The 24,945-nt window shown below is 58.4% G+C and overlaps 1 protein-coding gene across 2 annotated transcripts in view; it reads left to right on the top strand.

Moving 5' to 3' along the window:
• Positions 1-19,130, top strand: part of NAP1L4 (nucleosome assembly protein 1 like 4) — a 48,330-nt gene extending 29,200 nt beyond the window's left edge. Inside the window, exons 7-15 of one of the 2 annotated variants that reach the window (XM_055415255.2) lie at positions 2,816-2,887; positions 6,574-6,713; positions 7,783-7,928; positions 10,145-10,167; positions 10,501-10,620; positions 12,936-12,965; positions 13,362-13,418; positions 15,106-15,143; positions 18,123-19,130. In XM_055415255.2, coding sequence (XP_055271230.2) covers positions 2,816-2,887; positions 6,574-6,713; positions 7,783-7,928; positions 10,145-10,167; positions 10,501-10,620; positions 12,936-12,965; positions 13,362-13,418; positions 15,106-15,111 — 594 coding nt within the window. In that variant the 3' untranslated portion in view covers positions 15,112-15,143; positions 18,123-19,130. The remainder of the gene's footprint in view (positions 1-2,815; positions 2,888-6,573; positions 6,714-7,782; positions 7,929-10,144; positions 10,168-10,500; positions 10,621-12,935; positions 12,966-13,361; positions 13,419-15,105; positions 15,144-18,122) is intronic. The other variant, XM_055415256.2, reaches the window with a different exon arrangement.
• Positions 19,131-24,945: the final 5,815 nt, after the last annotated feature.

Below are 24,945 nucleotides of genomic sequence, written 5' to 3'. Positions count from 1 at the left end.
GACTAAGTCAAACAAGTGGAAGCAAAATGTCATAAATTTTTCTGGCAGGCAAAAATTTGTAAGTTTTCTTATATATATATATATATATATATAAAAATAATACATGCTGTTACAAATATGTACACTAAAGCTTTTCTACTATGCTTGATAAAGACTTGAGAAAGAACATCAAAAAAAAGAGATGGAGAAATTGGAAAACATAAATGAAATGAAATAGAGGAAGTGAAACCAAATTAGATGAAAGATCATACAGTCCAGTTGTTTTTAAGCATGACTGCTCGTTCTAAACATAGCTGGGGCTTTGAAGGATAAAAGCAATACCTGGGCATTTGTATTTTTCAGAGATTCCAAGATTACTGTGATACACATCTGGTTTATAGGTTTTCACAGGTGATGGCAGGCTTTTCTGTTACATGGTGATACAGGATTCTATTATTTTTCGGTTGACCAGTCATGATACAATGATATTAAATGAGTAATAGTTACAAAATAACAATAGCGAAAGATGTTTATCAGTTTTCACAATCAATAGCCAGACAAAAAAATAAAACTAATTACAATTGCTTGCCATAATGGGAACATGATTAACCTAACAATATAAAATAATTCCTTACAATTTGGGGGGTCGCGCAGAGGGATGTGGTCAGTGGAGAGGCATACATGAAACACTGTGCAGCCAAGCAAAAGTTAAGAAACTTCAGCACCAAACCAGCTTTAGAACAGAAGCTGGAAGAACTTCTCCAGCAGGAAGCACAGGCTTACGTGTTCTTATCGAGCTTCGCTTCCATCGGAAAAGATGTGGTTTAAGAATAGTAGACCATTAGGGATTCCTGGTGGCCCAGTGGTTAGGACTTCATGCTTTCACTGCTGGGCCCAGGTTTGATCCCTGGTTGGAAACTGAGATCCTGTAATCCAAGTGGTGTGGTCCAAAAAGAGAAAAGGAAGAGAGAATACTGGATCGTGCTTTTAAAAGAATGCCATGAGCCAGAAATTTATTGAAGAAATCGAGTAGTGCATGCTGGAACCAGGTCCTCGCTCCTGACTGTGTGTTAGCGGCTCCCGGGTGACGTTTTAAACAAAGCAGCAGCAGCAGCAGCAGTGCCTCCCCACCCCAGTCGGTGAGAGTCTGCGGTGCTCGGAGAGGCTCAGGAGATTCTGATGTGTCTTTGTGACTTTGAAACTCATGCGGAGCAGCTTTAAATCAGCCCTCAAGTAGCTTCCGCTGCCGGCCCTTAGTTTTGGAGCTGCTCATTTAGGCCAACGTTCTTGGCTCTCTAGTGTTAATACATGGCTGGTTGAGGAAGTGAAGACCATCCTGGTTGTTTCACTGATGTGGGACAGTACCGTGGGTACTGCTGATCTCACTGTGAGGAGGGAGATGCCCGTGCATTCCTGTGGGGCCTTGTTTTCTGCTTCTGGAATTTGGAGTTGGCATCTCACGTGATGTGGCCTCTAAGACCTGTGTTGAGCTTACCTTTTGTCCAGAAACTTGCACGGCGCCTTTGTTGCTGCTGCTGGTGGTGTTCTGTGCAGGTCTCGGGGACATTGTACGTTTGGCTCCAGCACCCTGCAGTGCCGTGAACGTAGCATTAAAGTGAGTCGTGTGGATTTTCGGTTTCCCAGTGAATAGTAAAAGTCGGGTTTACGCTGTATTATAATCTGTAAGTAGGCAGTAGCGTTACGTCTAAAAAACGTATATTTCTGTTGTTGTTCAGTCACTCAGTCGTGTCTGACTCTTTGTGACCCCATGGACTGCAGCACGCCAGGCCTCCCTGTCCATCACTGTGTCCCGGAATTGCTCAAAGTCATGTCCATTGACAAAAATGTACATATCTTAATTTAAAAATACTTTATTGCTAAAAAATGCTAACCGTTATCTGACAACCCAGGGTTAACAGAAGCCTTCGATTTGCGAAACAAAACCCAAAATATCTGTGAAGTGTGTTAAACGAGGTCTGCCTATGATGTGGAGAGAACTTATACTTGGGAAGTTGGTAGTTTTCAGGCATAATGGGGTCGCGAAGAGTCCGACACGACTGAGCGACTTCACTTTCACGCATTGGAGAAGGAAATGGCAACCCACTCCAGTGTTCCTGCCTGGAGAATCCCAGGGACGGGGGAGCCTGGTGGGCTGCCGTCTATGGGCTCACACAGAGTTGGACACGACTGAAGTGACTTAGCAGCAGCAGGCTTGATGAGCCTCAGGAAATCCTTTAGACTTCTGGGCTGAAGAAGTGACTGTTTTACAAATAAAGCACCTTTCCTTAGTATGTGGTCTCTGGGTTTCAGGTCTTGTAGTTTTTTTTTCCCTGAGTTGTTCTCAGCAGGCGTGGTAGGCTTGTGCGTTTGCAGAGCGATGACTTGTGAAGAGCTGTCGTTAGGTGCTCTCTTGTAGCGCCTGTCACTTAGGTCTCAGACGCGCTTTGCAAGTGGTCTTGACTGTGAGTGGCTGGATCCTTACTACCTTGTGCGCTGAGGGGGAAATGGCTGCCCAGCTCAGCAGCTTGTCCAGTTGTTTCTTCTGAGCCTGTCCCTTTGGGGATGTGAGGACCATCAGTCTGCACTGACAGCTGGGGGTGGTGTGAGAAGCCGGCAGGGCTCCTGCCCCGTGGCAGACTCCCACAGCCCCTCCCTGTGGCCACCCCGAGGCTGGTGGTGAGTGAACGTTGGGGTGGCTTCTGGGGAGTGACAAGGACAGAATTTCTGCAGGGCTAATGATCCAGAGTCCAGGGGAAGGTGAGCAGTGACTCAGTGGGAACGGGGCTGTTGTCTTCTGCCACTCACCAGGACCTTCTTTTTTTCTCTTTGTGATTAGGAGTACGATGAGCCAATCTTGAAACACCTGCAGGATATAAAAGTGAAATTTTCTGACCCTGGACAGCCTATGGTGAGTACTGACTGGTGTCAGAGGGTCAGGGCCCTGAGGGTGACGAGCTAGGAGCCGGCGAGCAATGCGCCCGCCTGCTGGGTGCCTCGGTGGCACACCCACTCAGTCTCCCGCTTCGCTCCGCAGTGCGCGGGCCGGCTGGTGACTCGCCCAGAGGCAGCTCAGGCTCCCCACTGCTCAGCGGCAGGTGCAGCCATCAGGGCCTGGGTGGGCCTCCTGGCCGGGGTGCTCACTGCGCCGTGCTCTGCTTTCTGAGCTGGTTTATTCCTCTGTCCTGGGGGCTGGTGTCTCCCTTCTCTCCGGTGTTTCCCAGGTTTTTGAGGATAGCATGCATACAGAACTGGTCACAGAGGGTGGCGGGTACGTCCTCAAGTACAGGCCGCACTTTAGCAGAGATCCTTGGGGCTGGGGGAGGCCAGCACCCTTGGTTTTGAGAGCGACTCGCGTGGATATGATGGAGAGGCGTTCCTTTGCTCCTTGATGTGCTCCCCAGAATACTTGCTTCTGGGGCTGCGCGCCAGTGAGTGAGCCTGCCGGCCCTGTTCTCTGCAGCAGTCTCAGCACAAGGCTGCCTGCACTGCAGCCTCTGAGAGCGCTGTTCCAACCTGCGGTCCGTCTGTGCCCAGCGGGACCCATGCCAGCACCACAGCAGCTGCAGCACCACCTGCTGCCCGCCTGCCTGCGGCTCTGCGTTTCAGGTCTTGGCAACACGGTGCCTGCGGACCGCAGGGCTTGTCCCCTTTCCTGTCGAGTAGGTGGCCTGCGGGGCCACACACCTGTCTGTCCCTTCCCTGCTGGCTCCACCCTGGAAGGATGTTCAGACACCCCTCTGCAGGTGGGGTGGGGGTGCCAGCTGGAGTGCTGCCTGCGCACGGTTTGGGGGCCCTTCTGGTGGCGAGGGAACCCCCTCTTTCCCGCCACGCCCCACTCATCGCAGGGCCGTCCCCTGTGGCTCCCTTCCCAGGTGGCACTCTTCACCCGGGTGAGGCTCGGCCCCGCGCCCCTAGAGGCTCCTGTGGCAGTGAGCTGAGTGCGCTGCGGTGGGTGAATCTTCGTCCCCTGGGGTGGCGGGGGTGTGCGTGCGTGCGTATATATGTGATGTGATGATTCCTGCCTTCCTCAGCGCGTCTGTCTTAGCTCCCCAGTGGATACTGCAGTGGACTGCCATTCGCTCCTTCAGGGGACCTTCCTGACTTCAGGGATCAGACTCGGGTCTCTTGCTCTCCTGCACTGGCGGGCGGGCTCTTCACCGCTGTGCCGCCTGGACGCCCATGGCACACATGCCCCCTTGAGCCTCCCTCCCACCCACACCCCCAGCTTGCTCTCAACTGGACAGAGGCCTAGGGAGAGAAGGGGAGGTAGGAAGATGTGAAGGAAGGAAGTAACTCCCTTGGCTTGGAGAGATGACATGAGTGAGGTGTCAGTTCAGCAGTAGGGGGTGATGAAGGTCAGCGGGACAGAGCTGTTGGTTAGTCCAGCCCAGTCCCCAGGGTGGCCCGTCCACACCTGTGGTCACGACCCTCAGCAGTTCTGAAGGAAGAGCGTATGCTGACGGAGCCCAGCGTGGAGATGGGTTTCTGGGGGACAGGTCAGGAGAGGCCTGGGGAGGGATCCCACTGACGGACTCACGCCCGCAGCTGCCTTTTTGTCTTGTGCCAAAAGTTTGACTTTAGTTTTAGATTCAAAGGATTCAACAACAAAACAAACCTCTTGTTACACACAATTTCAATTTTATATAGAAGGTTATTTGATTTAATTTAATACACAATCATTAAAAGAAAAGAATAGAAACGATAGAAGTAACCGTGCGTGTATTACCAGATTGGGCCAGCAGCCTGCATCCAGACTCCAGCAGGCTGGGGTGCCGATTAGGAAAGGGTCCCGGGTGGTGCGTTTGCCCTGTGGGAGATCCTTCAAATGGGAGTTTTGGGGATTCCTGTTTACAAACCGATATCATGATCAGTTTGCACAGAAAGGTAGCTCTGGTTTCACTCTAACTTTCGCAGTGCTGTTTATTTCATCTCTAAGATCTGTTAGGCCATGACGGGCTTGGTAGGCCTCCAGGGACTTAGATTCCAGGACCCAGTCCCTTCCTTATCTCAGATGCCACCTGACTTGCTTGTGCTTGCAGGAGATGCAGGTTTGATCCCTGGGTCGGGAAGATCCCCTGGAGGAGGGCATTGCAACCCACTCTGGTATTCTTGCCTGGAGAATCTCGTGGACAAGAGGAGCCTGGGGACTCCATTCCGTAGGGTCACAGAGAGTCGGACGTGACTGAGTGTGCATGGTTTTTCCCATCTGTTTGCTTCATCTTGTGCGTCATAAGACTTCTTAGACCCCGAGGGGCTGGCCAGGCCTCTGGGAGCTTAAGAGATTCCAGGACTCACTCCTTTTCTTATCTAGAGTGCCAGTTGACTCGCTGTGCTCGCGGGCCCGCCTGGAATCCAGGCAGGTCACGAGCAGGTCAGAGCCCCACTCCCCCGCTTCTGAAGCCTGAACAGGACGTTTCTCCGTCTGAGTCTCCCTGGTGCTGTCCTGACTGCACTGTGGTTTCGCGGAGCTGCGGCTCGTGCTGGCCGACCTCCCTTCTCTGGCGCCTGGTCTCGGGCCGCTTGTGTCTGCCTCCCAGGCCTTCGTGGCCCTTCTCTTCCTCCTCCCCTTAGTTTGCCTAAATTACTTTCCCAGCTGATGGTTGTACCCTTGGAATAAAAATGGGAAGAGCTAACATTTAACTGGTAATGCCTGTGACCCCAGCTGCCTTCTGACTGCTGCCGCAGAGTAATCCTCGGGTGACCTCATGGAGAGAGGGGCTTGTGATGCCATGTTACAGGCGAGGAACCAAAAGCACAGGGAAGTTGAGTGACTTCCCAGAATCTGTCAGCACTGACGGACAGAGGCCGTCCAGGCCCAGCGTGAGTCCTTTGGGCTGTCTGTGGTTCACTGAGCCCTGGGGAAGCAGGGCTGAGGGGAATGTCTGCACACGCTGCTGCTCCTGGCCAGGTGTCCTTCTATGGAGTTCCAGAGTGTTCCATTTTGTTAACTTTTGGTATTGTCAAATTGCCCTTTGCAGTACCCTTGTTTCCCAAAATGCTGGCCAGTGCTGCGTTGCTGGGATTTTTCACCCAGAGAGGGGGCATCTCATTTTCTGTTTGTTTTGTTCTGTGGGCACGCATGTCTTCTTTGTTGCCATTTGATTTGTTCCCACTGCTTTGTACCCCCTCTGTCTGTTGAGCGCTTTGTGAGTGAAGGGTGAGCGCGTCCGTGGTGGGTCTTAGAAGGTTTCTCTGCCCACGTGGAGTCTTGGCGCTTTCACTGTGGGGCCGGGAAGCAACTGCTCTGCCCGAGAGGCATGGAGCAGGAGCTGGGCTGCAGCTGGCCTCCCCCCTCCAGACCCCTGCCTGCTGTGACGCGGGGGCGGGGTCCCGGGCAGTGGGTCCACGTGCCACAGGTCCACACGCCCACATGTGCACTCAGGGTGGTGGGGGTTTCCCCAGCCTGGCCTGGGCTCTAACTTTGGGCTGGTGGTTTTGCAGTAAAGACATTCTTGTTACATGGCCACACCTCCTGAGCTCTTCAGTGTTTTGCCTTAGGGAGCTAGGTTCCAACAGGTACTGTGTGGTTCATAAAATCTGTCCCCAGTTATCTGTAAATTTTAACTGGTGTTGACCCTGAGGTTTTTTTTCCAGTCTTTTGTATTAGAGTTCCACTTTGAACCCAACGACTACTTTACCAATTCAGTCCTGACAAAAACGTACAAGATGAAGTCAGAGCCAGACAAGGCTGATCCATTTTCCTTTGAAGGCCCTGAAATTGTTGACTGTGACGGGTAAGAAAAATGCCGTTTAGCTTCTTTTTCTGAAACACTAACAGGAGATGGTTTGAAAACGTCACAAGTAAGGTGAAAGTTAAGAATAAAGCAAGAAGCCTTTTATCTGTTTAAAAACCCAGCAGACAGAGATGGAAATCAATGAAAGAATCTTTTCCATTTGGGGATATGACGGCTGGTGCTGGGACGTGTGTCCTGTTCCCTGGGCCAGCGTGTAGGGTGGTGGCCCAGTTTCCCCAATTTAATGCGGGCCTTGGGATCCTCAGTCTCTCAGAGTGACGCAGAGACCATGGAACTAGTCAGCTCCTCTTGGCAGGGCCCTGGTGAGTGAGCGGCTGGGTTAGTGCAGGGCCACATGAGCACGTGTGGTCTCGGGACCCAGCACCTCAGTACTGTGGTCTTTGGATCACCAAGGAGAGCAGCTTAGAACACGTCCTCTTGGTTGGTTTGGGACAGTTTGGGAAATCATTTTATTCTTGATTGAAGCCATTACTGGCTGAACCAAGGACTCACCCTGACGAATTTCTCTGTGTAAGTGAGTATACAGAGCTTGATTGAAATGCTGCTGGACTCGGATGGTCAGAATGCTTTAGAAAGAGTGTTGCCCAGGCCCAGGCCACCGAGTGAGGAGCCTTCCTCTCCGCACACTTCTCTATCAGCCAGGGTGACTCAGAGGTCAGCCCCACCGAGGCCCGCGCAGCACTCCTGGAGGCCAGACGTCCTTCATCAGCCATCGGTGTTTGCAGTGGCCGGTGTGCTTTCCCCAGCTAGTCCCACTTACTTAGTTTCCTTGAGACCTTGAGTGCCTGAGTGGGGGGCTTCCTGTGCGCTGTGGGTTCTGTAAAGGGGCAGCAGTGACAAGCTGCTGACCAGGCGTGGTCATGGGAAGGACCTGGCGGGACCCTACAGAGTGTCCGTGGGGCGGCTTGGGCCCGCCTGCGCCCAGGGCCTCCGCCGCCTCGAGGACGGCCTAGGGCCCGCTCGCAGGTGCTTACGTCAAGTGTCCGGTGACACACCGAGCTGTGGCCTGCCTGCCGGGCACACGGTGACCACGGTCTTACCCATGCAGGTGTACCATTGACTGGAAGAAAGGAAAGAACGTAACCGTCAAAACCATCAAGAAGAAGCAGAAACATAAGGGCCGAGGCACCGTGAGGACAATCAGCAAGCAAGTCCCCAACGACTCCTTCTTCAACTTCTTCAGCCCGCCGAGCGGTGAGCGGGCGCGCTGCGGCTCCGGCGTGGGTGCCGCGGAGTGGCGCTGACCGTCGGCGTGTCCGGTCCCGGCCCTCTGCCGGGCACAGTGCTGTGGGTTGCCCTGCCAGCTGCGGCTGTCCTGGTGGGTCCAGGCTGCCTGTCCCAGCAGGAAGCCCCCAGGCAGCCCTCAGCCCCGGGGAGGGGGCCGCGGGGCTGCTCTCACATGCGCACAGCTTGCAGGCCGTCCACCCACCTCTCTCTGAGTGGGGCGTGGTTTTCTCGGTGTGGAGCACGAGGCGGTTGGGCGTTGTGTGTTGTGACAAACGTGGGCTTCGGGCAGAGTCAGGGCTGGGCAGCAGCCTCTGCTCCCCTCCCCCAACGCCAAACCCGAAACGGGACTCGGAGGGCTGCGAGCACAGGTATTTCCCGTGACTTCCTACTCCCGAGAATTCAGCAGCCAGACCTGCTGGCAGCTCTCAAATACGGATGTGCAGGGAGGACGCTGTATGTTCCCCGAAGCCGCTGCGGGGACGGCAGCCCTGCGTCGGGAGACGGCGGCCCTCCGGGCTGTTTGTGGAGGTCGCCCAGTGCCGTCACTGGGCTCTGACCCTGAGCCGCGTGTCAGGCTGCCCATCCCCATTCAGTCCCTTGTTTTTCACTGTTGTGGCTGTTGTCTTGGTTTGTTTTTGAGCCTGAAAGGTCCCAGGTTGTGTCAGTTTAGGGGATAAGATCAGCTGTAAACCTGATTCTTAGATTTCCTTGTTTGGAAAGATCCCTTTCTGAGCCTCGCCTGGGAATGTTGGAGGTTTCTTGTGTGAACTCACTGTGAAGAAGAGGGGCTTTGAACCCTAAATTCATTGAGTCTCTTGGACTTCCGGATAATCAATAGCAATTAAGATGGAATTAAGTGGACTTGAGGATTTGCGGGGAGCGTAGCTGGTTCAGAAACTGTGTTGTGTGGTTCAGTCGGTCAGTCGTGTCCAACTCTTTTCAACCCCATGGACCGCAGCACGCCAGGCATCCCTGTCCTCCACTATCTCCCGGAGCTTGCTCAGAGTCATGTGCATCGAGTCGGTGATGCTGGCCAATTTCACCCTCTGCCGTCCCCTTCTCCTGCCTCGTGTTGTGGCTGCACAGGTCTGAAGTGTATCAGTCGCGGAACTGCCTGTCTGGCGTGGGGGAGGTTAGGGCGTGTCGCTGTTTTGAGTCACACATCAGGTGATGTGCTGTGTCACAGTGGGTAGAGGGTGACTGGGGAAGGATGCTGGGGCGGCCGAGGAAAACATCAAAATTAAGAACACGATTCTTCAGATGGAGGAAGCTTAGCATTGCTAGTCCAACGCCCCCTTAGTGTTAGTCCTCAAAACTGGTCCAAAAGTCGGTGAGCAAGCCCTTGTGATTGCTGCCCCCAAGGCCAGAGTCCCAGAACCTGCATCTCGCTTGCACATGAGGTTGGGGGGCCACCCTGGGGGTGGGGCTCACACTCCACCGGGGCCCAGAAGGCAAGTGCCCCTCGCTGGGCTGGCTCCACAGGGATAGACCTCACGGCAGTGGGGTGCCGGGAAGATAGGGGACAGTGTGTGCCCAGCAGAGGAGACTCACTCACCACGTGAACATCACTGGGCCCTGCTGGGCATGGGTTCGGGCCCACTCCTCTGTCGTGCTCGGCTCTGTGATGGGCTGTCCTGGCGTTTGGCACTGGAGGCTCTGGCTCAGCTTCAGTGCGGGGTGTGGGGTGCTGCCACCACCATCGTCAATGCTGGCACCCCGCCCACCGGGAGTCATCCTGGGAGGGACGGTCAGCACTGTCCCCCCTTCTCTTTTGCAAACAAGCAGAAGTAGAGCCCCAGCCTAGCTGAGGTGCAGCGCCTCAGTGCCGTGAGGGTGTCAAGGGGCTTCGAGCTCCCTGTTTTCTGCTGACTCATCACACGGAGTCCGCGAGCTGAAGCGCCGCCTGAGGCGCAGACTTATCGAGCCCCACAGTCGGCCCCGCTGCGGCTGGTGACGCCCCAGCCCGCCGCGAGCTCTCTTCCGAAAGGGGCCGTCTCCAGCTGGGCCTGGGAGGGGCTGGGAGGCCCTGGGCAGCTGCAGTCTGCGGTGGGAGGAGCAGCTGGGGGGCATCCCGCTTTGGCGATTTCTGGGGCACCATGTTGCTTATCTGTCAGCCTAGCGTCCCGCGTGGGCTTTAGAAAGGTTTGGTCATCTGTGTAATCAGATGTTTTCTTTTTTTCTAGCATCAGGGGATGGAGAATCACTGGTAAGATTTGCGTTGTCAAGAGTCTATTCTGTTAAGGCCCTTTCCCGAGTCGTGCGCTGCTTCCTTTTTAACCCGTTCCTGCTCCCCTAAAAACCAGGGGTGAACCTGTGTCTGTTGCACCGTGGTGTGCGACAGGCGCGTGCTCTGCAGGTGGGCGTCAGGGGCAGGCGTGTCCTGCAACCTGTGCCCAGCACTTAACTGCCTCTCCTGCAGTATGGCAGCGCCAGCGCTGGGCGCCTTTAAGCCAGGTCCCAGGCAGTGGGGTGGGGTCTGGGTGAGAGAAAGTGACATTTACCCTGTGGAAACAGGTAAGCACTGAGCTTCCCCTCCCAGGATGAAGACTCCGAGTTCACGTTAGCCTCCGACTTTGAGATCGGACACTTCTTCCGTGAGCGGATCGTGCCGCGTGCCGTGCTCTACTTCACGGGGGAGGCCATCGAGGATGACGACAACGTAGGTGGCCCGGGGGGCGGGGGTGGCCTGGGGGGCCCGTGCGGCGGGCGGCACGCTCTGGAGCCTGGGGAGAAGGCGTGGCCGAGGTGTCTTGGAGCAGAGCACCAAGGTGCAGTGACGCCTTTCAGGGTGCCCTCTGACGACCCACGGGCTCACTGCTGCGTGTGAGGTGTGTGGCTGGGGTGACCTCCAGACGTAGGGACTGTCATTCAGCGCCATGTGGCGACAGAGCCGAGTCATGCTGGCATGTGGCATATTGACTCCAGAGAGAGAACCCACACTCCACAGGAAGACAGCCCCCTGGGCCAGCCCCTTCCCTTCGCCTTGGAGGAGCTAGCCTCTCACAGTCAGAGTTTGGGAGTGGGGCCCCTGAGCCTGCCTGGCCAGCTGTCCCTGAGCCGTCACCCAAGACCGTTCTCCGTCGTGACCACGGCCCGGGGTGCCGCCAGCCTTCTTGCTGTGTGGAGAGGAAGTTTTGCCCTGTAGCGTGTTACTGGGAGTGGTTCCGTTGATGTTACTCCCTTGTGTTGAGCACTCTGGGGTTTCCTTTCTGGTGAGGTCTGTGGGGGCTTCTGGCCGAGCGGCAGAAGCCAGGCGTCTGCGCTGCTCAGCACCCTCCGTTGTGCTGCAGTCCTCGGAGCGGCGAGCGTGGGTCAGCCCAGGTGTGTGGCTGCATCGTCTTAAGAGACTAGTGGGCTTCTCAGGTGCAGTCTGCCCACCCTCAGGAATCCAGGAACACGGACACACGCAGCATGGCGTATCTGGGGATCGTCGCTCAAACTTTAGGAAGCGCTGGTTGTATGGATTCTGGACTGAGGCCATCCAGTAGCACCTTCTCCAGTGAGGGCGCCGTCCTGCACTCTGTCGACTGCGGCAGGGCTGGCAGTACACGATGCTGGACGGTGTGAGATGCGGCCACTGAGGAGCCAGGGGACTGGAGTTATCTAACGTGGCCAAGAAAGGTCTAGTGGCTGCACACTGGAAACCCCCGGTGCCCGAGGGGCCCACAGGGCTTCTGATGGTCACGTGCCCACCGTTGTAAACACCTAATTCTGCAGCGCGTGTGTTTATTCGCTCACAGTCAGGGCAGCGAGTCCTGGCGACATCTGTGTCTGTAATCACTCCTAATACCTTCAGCCACACACCACAGGCTCACGGTGTGGTCCAGGGGCTCACTCAGCCTATAGGCCTGGAGCCCCAGTTCTGCAGGTTCCGGTGTCTGCGCTGGGGCTGATGTAACCACTCCAGCTACTCTTCCAGCTCCTGACCGAGGAAGCACAGCGGTGTGGGGACAGGTGTGCGGGCCCCAGTGTCAGCGCAGCTCGGAGCAGCACGGGGCTGGGTGTCGTATCGGGTGGTGTGCACGCAGGTGTTTGGGTTTTGTCTTCCACGCTCGCGTGGTCACCTTGCTCGGAGCCTTGGCTCTGCCAGAATTTGAGGTGCCCACACAGAGCTCTCAGAGGACGGTCCAGGGTGAAACGGTGCCCGTGGAGCCTCAGGAAACCAGCACGTGAGCCTGTGCAAGGCTGGTTCCCTTGGGACCTGGATGCTGCAGCGGGAGTCTCACGGGCCACCCAGCACTGGCAGAGGCTGCTCGGGACACAGGTTAGGAAGGAGTGCGCGACGTCCCCACCCCGCTGCTGCTCGGGCCAGGGGGCTCTGCTGAGTGCCTTTGAGCTGTTGCTGAGGACTATGGGAGGGGGGCTCCAGGAAGAAAGGTCGTGAGAGAAAGCCAGCTCCACCTGCAGGTGCCTTGTTGATAGGATTGAGGTTCATGTCGCTTTGTTTGCTTCTGGGAGCAGCCTGATATTTGGGACTCGGCTGGGAGCCTGACCAGCAATATCTTGGACACACGAGGGGTTGGATCCAGACGTTCTTTCCACTACACTGTTGGCGTTTCTCCTGGCGTATTTCTTGCAGCGGACTTTAAACACCAGGTTTTATTACATTCCTAGATACAGATTAACAATCTCCCCTTGTCTGAGATGTAGAATGACACTGAGCATCTTGTGTGCAATAAAACCATGCGGCTGGTTTGCTTAGATCGGCCTATTTCCCGGTTGGACGTGGGTGAAGCTGACCGGCTCCTTCTGTGCCCCACCCCCACCTGTAGTCTTTGTTTAGGGCGGTTTTCAGATACCTGGTGTCCCTCGAACATGGCAGGACCCAGCAGGAAGCTGGCTTCTGCTCAGAGGCCAGACCACAGCCCACTCTCTTCAAGCCTGACCACGGTGAACACGGGGCAGGGGCTGTATGTGGACCGGGTTGCCGCTGCGTTTTATAAAAACGTAAAAACCTCTTTCCTTCCTTTTCAGTTTGAAGAAGGTGAGGAAGGGGAAGAGGAGGTAAGACCTGGCTCGCGTGAGACGTCCCCCCCCTGAGGCGGTCCTCGGCCCTCTCTCCTGAGTGATGGGCCGTGGGGTCTAACAGCCACGATGCACTCGTCTTGTGGGGGCCTTCCCCGGAGGCCCTCAACCCTGGCGAACACTCTCTCAGACGTGGCGGATGGGTGGCAGTGGCGAGCTGGACCCTGCAGTTGGCTTTGAAAGCGCATCTTAGAAAATAACCGTTTAACAAACAAAGTCCACTTGTTCAGCAGTGTGTTTACTTCAGCGTCATCTGTGAGAAAAGTGTCCGAAGGAGGGATTTGGTCGAGTGTGGGTGGTAATGAGTGTAGCCGATTTCCTTGTGAATCAGAGTAGCCTTGTCTGTTCAACTCGTTCTCCCTCCTTTTGATGCAGGAGTTAGAAGGTGACGAGGAAGCAGAAGATGACGATGATGCTGAAATTAACCCCAAGGTGAGTTGTCGGGAATTCCTGCACCTGTGTCTGCTACACTTCTGAGCTTTTAAAACACATTTCTAGCTTTGAGCCGGGCTGTTATGAACATGTGCCTGTCATTCTCTAATTAGAAAAGTTAGAATTGTACCAGAAATATACTCGGATGACGAGCTGTTTAGATACCTGATAAATAATCTGAGTGTTAACTGGCCTCCAGCTCTTACTCAGCCTGTGTCTTCTCTATGTAAACTCACTCGGGAGGGCAGCTTTCCGTTCCTTGTCTTCATGACGTCGTTGGCAGCATGGATAACCCTTTTTGTTGTGTGTTTGTTTTTGGAAAAGGTACAGAGATGGAGCTTGGTTTGTCTTGGCGACTAGAATAAAGGAGCAGCAGGCATAATTTTACAGCTGTAACTGGACCGAGACTAGTGAGGAGATACATTGCAGTAGCTTAGATAATGTGAAATAAACTCGGAAGCTTTGCAAAAACCAACAAAGAGACAACGGGTGAGGCTGAGTGGCAGCCCAGTGATCTCACACGGAAGTGAGGTCTAACCCACCGTCTCAGACGAGCTCACATCAAGAGCTTGCCACTGACACGTATTTTAAATGCAGAACTGTTTCAGCGCTGTTCTAAAGCTGTCTTGAGAACTACTCTTGTGTGCTCACGTGAGATTTATGGCTCACCTGCCTCTGTGGACCGAGGGTGTCACAGTCCGTCAGAAGCCCAGCTGTAATCGGTGCTGTGGACCCTGTCTCTGAGTCGACGTTGTTGTTTGTTTCCCCTGCTCGGGCCCGAGGCTGGCCGTATGTAGCCGGGTCTGAGCGCTCTGTGGCACCAGCTGTGTCTGCGAGTGCACGCTCCCAGGGGTGCTTCCTTCTGGGGGAGGGTGTGAGTGCGTTTATCACCTCAGCGTCCCGTGTAGGTACTGCTCTGGGCATGGGCATGGACACATTCCTCTTTTCTAAGCCAGCCAGTCCCTTTTACGGTGGAACCGTACATGCCAGGGCCCCGAGTGCCTTGCCCTTTGCCGTCAGGTGAGGAGCCGTGTCCTGCCCGTGCCCAGGTGTATGTGCCTGGCTGTCCTGCGGCCCTTGGGGGCCTGAGGCACACGTTCACAGTGCGATTCCAGGCCAGAGGCAGAGGGCCCGCCTGCCGCCCGTCCCCCGCGGTGCTGAGGCTGCCCACCCCTCCTGCCCTGTCGTCTCTCCCGTCGGCGTCTGCTGCTTCTCCTCGGGGCCAGGCCTCCTGTCCTCTCTCACGTGTGGGCCTTCTAGAAGAGCAGCCTCGCCTGGTGACCACAGAAGGAGGGGGCAGCCCGCACTAACCCTTCGTGAGGGCTTCAGTGTGTTTTGTTCATTGGGAGCGGGCGAGAAGGGACCGCGGGCCCGTGGTGTGAGGGTCTGCTGTCAACCAGGCTGAGGGGTCCAGTCTGGCCTCTGGGGCCGTGATGGGATGCTGCTGTCCCTTGGTGCTTCTCCTCAGAGGACTCTCAAGTCGGTCTGCCACGGACAGAGGCCAGTTCCGCAGAGAGGCTGTCTGGGTATTACAGGTGCAGGTCTGAGAGAGGTTTCCCGTCTCAGGGTTGGTGTCTTGCAGCCCTTTTGTGCCGTGAGAAACTGTGGCTCTTTCCTCGTGTTTGATTTTGTGCATTTCATTTTTTTCTTATGCTGATGGTTCCTTTCCATTTTTTTCCCCATTTAGGTGTAATTTTTGTCTGTTAATCATTCGTGCGTTTCTAGGTAAGGTGGAATTCCATTCACTCATATCTTCCAAACTTGTGGTCTGTGTCTGTAACAATGCCACGTTGTGACTGGTAGCGTGTCCAGGGATGCTCGGCACGTGCGGGGCTGGACAGGGCTCTCTGAGGGCAGGGGTCTGCCGTGTGCACCTTGAAAACCAGCCGACAGAAACCACGTCGGGTTCCTGCCGACCAAGCGCAGTGTTTGTTGTGGCCAGCCAGGCTGTGGTGATGTCCCTGGTGTGGCATCTCTGTTGACAGTGGGGCTGCCCCCCCCACCCCAAGTAAGAGGACAGAACAAGGGTCTGGGACCAGAGTGCCCGGGCTCCCGCAGGGCCAGCCTGCTCCCCTCAACGTGTGTCTGTCTCTCGCTCATGCTTCTTAAGCTCAGGTGTCGTGCAGACCGGCAGGGAGCAAAGGGTGGGCTTTCATGTGCCACTGCGTGCTGTCTCGGGAGCTGCTGGCGCCAGCGTCCCGTGGGCGTTGGTGAGTGCTGCAGAGGTTGCGAGGTGTGTGCGGCTCGAGTAAGAGAACTGGCTCCAGACTGAGGCCGTCCGCCCTGTCCCCTGGGGGGTCCCCTCCTCGTGGCTCTGCCTGTGTCAGGAGTCCCCCCCACGGACGCCGTTGTTGGCTCCTGTGGGAAAGGGAGGGAGGTGCGAACAGGAGACCTGTGTGAAGCCGGGGTGGCAGTGTTGGCATCTAGGCGGGAGCAGGGCTCTCCAGACTGCGCTGATGAGGGGGCTCCCGGAAGAGCAGAGCTGTGTCTGCACCTCCGAGCGGGGGCGGGTGTCTGTCTGCGTCCCCTCCCTGCACTCGGGCGGGCTGGCTTCCTTAGAAAACCAAGGCAGGCGGGCGGACGGCGGCTGCAGAGACTGGCAGGGCACAGCCACCCTGGGCCCCGTCTGAGCGTCAGAGCAGTTGCGTCAGGTCCTGTCTCCTTGCTCTTGGCCCCTGCTGCCCATGTTGTCTAAGGGGTGTCGTCGGCTGTTGGGTCCGAGGCCCCCTGCTCCCCGCCCCCAGCCGGGGAGGCGGGGCGTCTGTCTCCTGGTCCAGAGCCCCTGTGGAGGAGGCTGCTCCCAGGACTGGGCTACCAGCGCTGAGGCTGGGGCGGGTCGGGGGGGGCCTTATCCTGGGCCTCTTGGGCAGTTGCTGTCTGTGAAGACCTTTCTGCTAATCGCCCCCGGCTGGCAGGGGGTTGACTGTCTCGTCCCTTGATGACTGGGCTTCTGACAGCTCGTGATGTGAGGGCAGGGGTTCCTGCAGATCGTGTTGGCCCTCACAGGCCGGATCCCGGTGTCTTGTTGACAGAGTTCACTTGCGGGACTGCAGGGCTGTGTCAGTGCTCCAGCCTGGAAGTTGCGTCCATGTGGACACTGGCCCGGGGTGGGGCTGTGCTTGGTGTTTGGGAGGCAGCGTGCCACAGGTGGCCCCGCTCCCCCGCCTGGTGAGCTCCCCTCCGCCTCCCCCACTGCCACCCCCACCACCCGTCCTGGCCTTGGGACAACCAGTTCCCTCCAGCGGCTGCAGCCCCCGAGGCGAACAGTTGGTGATGCGTGCTCGTGGTAGAGAAGGTGTGGCCCCGGAGCCGGCACGCTGAGTTGCATGCTATTCCATGGGACACGGCATTGTCTGTCCGCTGTGTCCATTCACCTGGAGGGACGTGGTGCCACTTCCCGGTCCCAAGCCTCCTGCCTGGGCCTCCCAGCCCAGCCCACGACGCCCCACACGGTTCCACCCCCTCAGCCTCAGCTCTCCATCCTGGAGACACGCGTCTCCCCTTGTCCATAGACGGCTGCATGCTGCTGCCCTGGCCCGGAGCACCTCTGCACACCCAGTGAGTCTGGCACCAGCCTCTGAGCCCCGTGGCCACGTGTCTGGGCTGCCTCCAGGCCCTCTTTGAGATGACAATTTGAATTAGGTCTCTTTCAAGTAGAACTTCTCGTCGGGGTGCTCGCTCTGGGCCCAGGCTCCTGGTGGTATTCCTGAGGAGTGTGTGATGAGATGCTGTTAGCCCAGTGCTGGGTGGCCCCGGGGCCAGGCCTGGGGCGAGCGTCCCCCTGGGCCCTGCGCTCGTGCAGTTGTGCGTGCGGGGCTCGTTGTTCCGACTCTGTGCAGCCTTTACCCGCAGTCTCTCTGCCCCGCGAGTGGGTTCCTGCAGGCTGGTGGCCCGGCTGGTGAGTCCTCAGCGCAGCTTGTGTTTTCCCAGATGTTTCTTTCACGCTGCGTGGTGCCGGTTTTTCTTAGACTCTGTGGACATGCCAGGTTAGATTCAGAGTAGTTTGTCATCTTCCCGCCGGGAATCACGGGTTCCTGTTGCGTAAATCAGCGGCTTGGAAGTGTTAGTAAAATCGTGGTCTGCCTCTGAGGCTCTTGTGGTCTCCACACAGAATACATGGGGTTGCTGCACAGGCTGAAACGCTGTGAGCTGTTCTCCACTAGGTTATAGTCAGTGAGTCTGCTCCGGGGAGCGGTCTCCCCCTCCCCTCTGCTGGAAGGCTCACGTGCCCGCTGTGGGGCTCCTGGGAGGGTTGGGCTCTGTCTGTGGAGCTCTTAGAGGCCCCTCATCCACTGTCATGGCCGTGTCCCCGTCAGTAAGCGGAGCTCTGAGGCCTGCTCTTGGCAGGTGTGCTCCAGGCAGGGCCCTGAAGCCTGGTCCATCCATGCTGCCCCAGAGCAGGGGCCTTCCAGCTGGGGACGGGGCACTGCTCTGTTTAATTACTCTGTGCCACTGAAGGACCTCCCCTCACCCTGAGATCCTCCTTCTGACAGTTAGGATGTCTTTAAACAAGAAAAGGCAGCCCCACTGTGCCCTTGTTTCTGGGAGGTTAGCTTATTTTTTTGTACTATTTTCAAAGTGTATGTTAGCGACCAGTGTTTTAGTAAGAACGAGTGAAGTATTGAGTCTGTTTTTGTTGTTGGATGGAGACGCCTGCTGACGGGTTGCCGGGTTCTCTACAGTCTTGTTTTTTCTCGTTGACAGAAGGAGCCCAGCCAGCCCTCGGAGTGCAAGCAGCAGTGAGGCGCCCGCGTGGACACTGCTCCTGCCTAACTTGTTTTCAAGTGCATGATTTTCACTTTAACTTCTCCTTTTACTTTATTATTTTGCTTAACCTGTACAGTGGCAGCTCAGATGCATTTCAGAGATAGGAGGTTTAATTCCAGCACCCTCTACGGCCTCGGGCACAGCTCAGTGGACTCACCCAGCCCTGCCTTGGGGAGGGCCCTGCAGCTCGCATTGGGGGATCACTGGACGCCAGTGGCACACGTCCAGGGGTGTGGTTCCAGGGCATCTAGAACTCGTTCACCCCTCCCTCCATCAGACAGGATTTGTTTTGTTTGCAGACGCCCACACACTGTCTCCAGTTCCGGCAGCGCCAGCGTGGGTAGGCGCCCTTCTCACACTGCTCTTTCTTTAGTTTTATTTTCCTCAGGACTGACCCTGAGGTTTCAGCTTTTGTGGTTCATCTCGTATTTATTTTATCTTTCACGCTGGTGACGGCTTGGGGGCGTGCACTGTCGCTTGTCGTTCAAGTTTCTGAGACCCTGTGGGGACCAGACACCCGGTGCCCTGAGCCGGAGGTGCTGGTCAGGCTGCAGACCCCGCGGAAGCTGCTGCTCCCTCAGGACACACGGACCATACTTGGCCTTGGGGGTGGGGCTGGGGCTGTGGGCAGAGCCCCAGTTTGCCAGGCTTCACAGGGAGGGGCTCCGGCCGGGCAGCACGGCTTTCTTCCGTAGCGACACGTCTTGCTTTCTCGTGCTCCCATTTCTTGGCCCCATGCTCATTTTGTTTTAAAAGCCCTGGATTCCCAGCGACCTATCCTTGGTAGCGTGTGGGTTTTGAGTGTGTGACCTCTGGCCCGGGGAGTTCAGGCTGTGGCCAGGCTGTAGAGTGCTCAGCCTTACTTAACAATACATTTGTAACTGAATACAGTGTTTTCAATTTGTACAGAATAGTTAGAATATTCTATTAAAGTTGTGAACCATGGACCCCGCGTGTGTGTGTCTTCCTTGCGGGCGCGGGCGCGTGGGGCTGCAGGACGCCAGTGTCTGGGCGCTGGGTGTGGGCAGATCAGGACTCCCGCACGCCTGGGCCTCGTTTGTTCCCGAGGGGCACGTCCCTGTCGGTGGGTTGCGGTCCCCACCCAGCCCCCAGCAGTCGTTTCTTTGCTGGTTTGCGCCCTCTAGGTTGGAAGGCTCCAGAAGGAATGCCTCCTGAGGGAGGGCCGTGTGCCGTCGGCTGCTTTTCTGGGGTTTCCTCCCGCCCCCTTCTCAGGAGCAGGAGCTCTGCCCGGAAAAGCCGCTCCGGCGTGAGGGCCGCATCTCCCCAGGCTTGTCTGGCTTGCGGTGTTTGCTCCGCCACCCCGGAAGCGCGCGCTGCCCGGGCCCCTTGCTCCAGCTCCGCAGCTGGGACACTGCCGGTGGCGAGGTCGCAGCGCCCGGAGAGGGAGGAGGCGCCAGGGCAGGCAAGCAGGTGGCTGGCCGCCCCTGTGCACACAGGAGTCCAGCTCACCCGACGCCTGCCTGCCTGCGGGGTTGTCGTCTACTGAGAGCGGCCAGAAAGCGGAGGGCGCTGGTGGGCATGAGGGAGGGTGGGAACCGCGGAGCATGGCTGAGGGGTGCGCACGTGTTCAGGGACGACTGTAGAGCTGGAAGGTCTTGACTGAAGTGTCTGGGCGGCCAAGCCTCAGACCCTGCAGCAGTGGGCGGTGGGGACCCTTGCCCGTGCCCTCCCCAGAGGCCATCAAGGAGAGGCTGCCTTGTTCCCACCCACACGCAGCCAGTACCCCATTCTTGGAGGGTGCGTGAGGCCCCCACACCCCTGCCCTGTCCCATCAGGAGCCCCCACTCCAGGCCGGCTGCTGTCACCACTGCCCTGGGGCACTCCGTGACTCGTTGGCGACAGAAGAGTGGACAGGGTGGTGGTGCAGGGCACTGTGCCCAGGGGACCTGCAGGAGGCGAGTGGACAGTGTGGTGCTGCGGGCGCCGTATCTCGCTGCCGCTGGTCCCTCTCCCACTGTCCTCACCAGCGGGCGATGGACCCTAGTTCACGCCCGAAGCAGCGGCTCCGCCCTGAGCACGGAAGGATGCTGGGCGAGTCAGGCACGCAGCTGCTCTTCAGTACGTTGATGGGCAGTAGTGAGCATTTGGCAGGTTGGTGGGAGGAGAGCCAGAGGAAACGGTTAGGTTTTCTGCCCAGCACCTTGTAGGCTTCAGGAGAGGAGGTGCATGTCACCTGGGTCCGAGTCTGTGGACATCATTCGTGGTTTGAGATGGCCACAGGGTGGGGCGGCCCCTCACTCAACCCCAGGAGACGGGTTGAGTCCCCTCCCATGGCGAACTCTTGGCCACAAAGGACCAGGGCACCTGCCTGCCCATGGGAAGCATCATCTGGGGTGTGTTGGGAGGAACAGAACCTATGTGGTGGACACACGTGTGAGTGCACGCCGGTGCATGGGAGCGCCTGTGTGTGGGTGCCCAGTCATCCCATGTGGAGGCTCCCAACTCAACAGGAGGCTGGACAGAGGTGCTGCAGACAAGGAGGAGCACTGGGACGGCCACTTTCTGCGTCCCCTCTGGGGACCTGTGCTGGCACGGGCAGACGAGGTGGCTTTACCTCAGGACAGTCGGGATCGAGGGCGGCACATTGAGGTTACTCAATGCGTCACTGGGCTTTGTTTCCCCTGTGGGGTAGGAAAAGTGGGCAAGGGTGCCCGGTGCTGGGGCCCCAGGCTGCCGCTCGGCTGTTCTGGGTACACTTGGCAACGCTGCCACGCGGAGCCCTGCAGCTGTGCCCTCCCCACCGAGCACTGGGGCTCTTGACCCCACAGCCACGGCCCCTCAGGGGCCCCCAGGTTCGGTCAGGCCTTGCCATTGGAGCTGGAAGGTCACAGAGCATCCAGTAGTTTTGCCCAGGGCCATCAGCCTGGAGGCAGTGGGGTGGTGGCACTCGTGGTGGCCTGGCCAGAGTGCCCGGCTCTGCCTGGAGCTGCAGCTGCCTGGGCCCAGCGCTGCCGGTGCGGACAGGTTCCCGCCTCTGGCCCCTGACTGCCACAGGCCAGGTAGAGCTTTGGTGGCCCTGGCACCCCACCCCGCCTTCACGACGCTCCTCAGGAGCCCCCTCCCTCCTGTGGTCTTTGCTGTGAGGCTCCCCAGGCCCCCCGCGCTCTGTTGCAGGCCACAGGGCCTGGTTCCCTGCCTCCCTCAGGGCCTGCGCCTCGTCTGTCACCATGTCCTCAAAACCGAGGGGTGGACTCCGGGTCCAGCAGCCACTCTGCCCCCTTCTCCGCCAGCCTCGACATCCCAGCTTCTGGGAGACACGCGGCCCAGTGCCCAGGCCTTAGAGGGCAGGAGCCCCCAGCTGCAGGTGGCAGCAGTGGCCATGCACCCCACAGGGGGCGACCCTTGACAACAGGAGCCCAACGACACGGGGATCTCAGAGGTGTCACCTGAGTGGGTGGGACCTGGGACATGTGTGCACACTTGTAGAGTGCACTTTTGTCACGTGGGGAGGTGTGGTTGTACACTTCCCTGTAGCTGAGTTTTCACAGGCCCCACAGATGGGGGTGGTTCCACCTAAAATTCTGGTGTAGCTTTTATGGGTTAGGGGTTTTGGTCCCAGGGCCTGGCGTGGGCACCAGACCTCCCAGCCCCTGTGTCACCCTCGTGGCCAGCCTGCCGTGTCCGTTCACGGCCTCCACTCTGGGTCAGGGGCCCCACAGAGACCTGCCTCACATTTTCCAGGGTCCAGCTGTCCCCCCAGGCCCATGGGTTCCCCCTTCAGTCCAGGCCATGACAGGGCCAAGCTGACAACCCAGTGGTTCCTGCTCCCTGAACTCTTCCCAGCCAGGGGGGCGGGGGTGGGTAGGCTTGCCCTGGAGGTGGGCGACTAGGCTGGACAGAGGGGGAGGGTGGAGCCTTGGCGCCCTGACCTCTGGCCTACCGTCTGCTCAGTCTTTCCTCCCTACTTCCCCTTTCTGCTTCCAAGCGCCCAGTGGGCCGGGCAACGCTGGCTGGGCTGCAGAGGCCCGGTGGTACAGGGACCACCTCCAGCTGCACCGCCAGCCAGGCCCCTGGTGGAAGCAGGCGCTGTGCTGGGGGCCAGGCCCTGCAGGAGGGCACTGTCCCGAGCATGGGTGACCCTTGTCTAACGGCCGCCGCACCAGACTCGGGCCCCTGCCTCCAAGCCCTTGTGAGCAGCTTCCTTCCTGTGGGGGCAGATGTCCCCCGGGCTCCAGGCTCAGAGGGCAGGGCCATGTGGGCAGCGGGAGCCCATGACCCCAGACTCAGCCGTCCTCCCACTCCCCCCAGAGTCGCTGGCAGGCAGTCCCTGACAGCAGGAGCTCTGGGACCCCTCCTGGCCTGGGCAGGCCTCTGAAATCGCCCTGATGCTCTAGACACCTAGGCCTCCTCCAACCCTCCTCACAGCCCCCGCAGCCTGTCTATGGATTCCCACCAGGTGCTGGCCCTGGAGACCTCCGTGAGCCCTGCCTCCTCGGGCCACCGGGAAGGTGAGGCCCGGCTACACTCCGAGGCCAAGGCACCATGGTGCACCTGGGTGGGGCCCCCGCCCGCCCCAAGGTGTCACTGCTGGCCCAGTCATCGGCCCGTCTGGCCGCACCGACAGCTCGGGGAGGTGGCCAGATGTGACTTTCCACGACAAGCTGACAGCCCAGCCGGGATCCACGCTTGTGGGGCCTGTGGATCTCACACAGGCCACGAACAGCCTCTGTGGTCTCCTTCCCTGGGGGCTCCCCAGGGCCCCTCCTGCAGTTGAGCGTGCCCACCTGGCCGCGGCCTGCCCAGGTCTTGGTTCTGCATCTGGGGCCTGAGGGGACCCATCATTTCCTGCCCTGGAGGTTCAGGGAGAGGAAGTCACGGTGCAAGGCCAAACCGCCTCCTTCCCAGACCCTGGGTACAGGACTGGCTGCCCACACCGCTTCCCCAGAGCCTGCGGGATCAGAGCCCTGGGCCTCCGTGGGGCTGGGGCATCCTCCTGGGGACAGAGGCTCCTGGGGGCGGTGCTGGGCCTCCGCGAGGCTGGGGCATCCTGGGGACAGAGGCTCCTGGGGGCAGCGCTGGGCCTCCGTGAGGCTGGGGCGTCCTGGGGACAGAGGCTCCTGGGGGCGGCGCTGGGCGTCCGCGAGGCTGGGGCATCCTCCTGGGGACAGAGGCTCCTAGGGGCGGCGCTGGGCCTCCTCGAGGCTGGGGCATCCTCCTGGGGACAGAGGCTCCTGGGGGCGGCGCTGGGCCTCTGCGAGGCTGGGGCATCCTCCTGGGGACAGAGGCTCCTGGGGGCAGCGCTGGGCCTCCGCGAGGCTGGGGTGTCCTGGGGACAGAGGACTCTGGGGACAGAGGCTCCTGGGGGCGGTGCTGGGCCTCCGCGAGGCTGGGGTGTCCTCCTGGGGACAGAGGCTCCTGGGGCTGGCGCTGGGCTTCCGCGAGGCTGGGGCATCCTCCTGGGGACAGAGGCTTCTGGGGGCGGCGCTGGGCCTCTGCGAGGCTGGGGCATCCTGGGAACAGAGGCTCCTGGGGACGGCGCTTTGCGTCTGCGAGGCTGGGGCATCCTCCTGCCTCAGGAGGTACCAGGGCGGGGTCAGGGCCGATGGCTGCAGAAAAGGGTAGGTGGGCAGGAGGCAGGGGAGTGGGTCAGGACCCTGGTCCTCAAAGCGGGAGGCACGAGGGGACACCTGAGAGCATGAGGTGCCTGGGCTGGTCTGAGGGGGCCCGAGGACTCAGGGCAGGGTGCCCGGCCCCTTAGCAGCTCATGGGTGGGGGCCAAGATGGGGCTGGTGGTTGGCAGGGGCCTCGTGCAGAGAGCTGCCCGAGACTGCAGTGCCCAGCGAGAGGCCAATGGGCCAAAGAAAGCTGAGCCTCCACCCAGAGGAGGGGCTGAGGGGACCCCCTAGCCAGGTCCCTCCCCACTGCTGCTCCCCTGTCAGCCGCCTCCTGGGGCAGCCCAGGCCCCTCGGAACGTCCCAAGCCTGCTCTCCTCGCCTCTGGCTCCCCTCCTGGGCAGGAAGTATTTACTTCCAGACCACGAGGGGCTCTGTCTCCTTGTCCACACCTGCGGAGAGCCAGGTGATGTGGAGAACCCCTGCTCACCTTGAGAATCCAGCTCAGAGTCACCGGTGGCCTCAGCACCCGTGGTCAGCTGATGACCCCATAGCTCTGTCTCACACGGGCTCTCATCTGCCAGCCACCTGGCTGCAGGCCTAGGGGAGGGCGGGGGAGACCCCCTGGGGGCTGTGTCAGTGTCCTGGGGCGGCTGTCACAAACGACCACAAAGTGAATGCTGTTCTCTTGAGGCTCTGGAGACCAGAAGTCCCGGATTAAGGTGGTGGTGGGGCCACATCCCCTGCCAAGGTGCTATGGGAGGGTCCTCCCGCCCCCTCAGTACTTGAACTGAGGACTTACAGATGTACAGGTTGGGTTTCAAAGAGGCAGAGGAACCAGACGTCAAATTGCCAACATCCATTAGATCATCGAAAAAGCAAGAGAGTTCCAGGAAAACATCTACTTCTGCTTTATTGACTACGCCAAAGCCTTTGACTGTGTGGATCAAAACAAACTGGAAAATTCTTAACAAGATGGGAATACAGACCACCGTCTGTCTCCTGAGAAACCTGTATGTGGGTCAAGAAGCAACACCTAGAATTGGACATGGTACAACGGCCTGGTTCACAATCGGGAGAGGAGTATGACAAGGCTGTATGTTGTCACCCTGCTTATTTAACTTATATGCAGAGTGAAGTATTAGTTGCATAGGCATGTCCAACTCTTTGCAACCCCATGGGCTGTA

This window comes from Moschus berezovskii, chromosome 25 (genome assembly GCF_049115385.1).
Source record: "Moschus berezovskii isolate FMDL1 chromosome 25, NW_MosBer_1.0, whole genome shotgun sequence".
Lineage (NCBI taxonomy): Eukaryota > Metazoa > Chordata > Mammalia > Artiodactyla > Moschidae > Moschus > Moschus berezovskii.
Note: the sequence above shows the minus strand (reverse complement) of the source record. Positions and strands in the feature narration are given on the sequence as shown.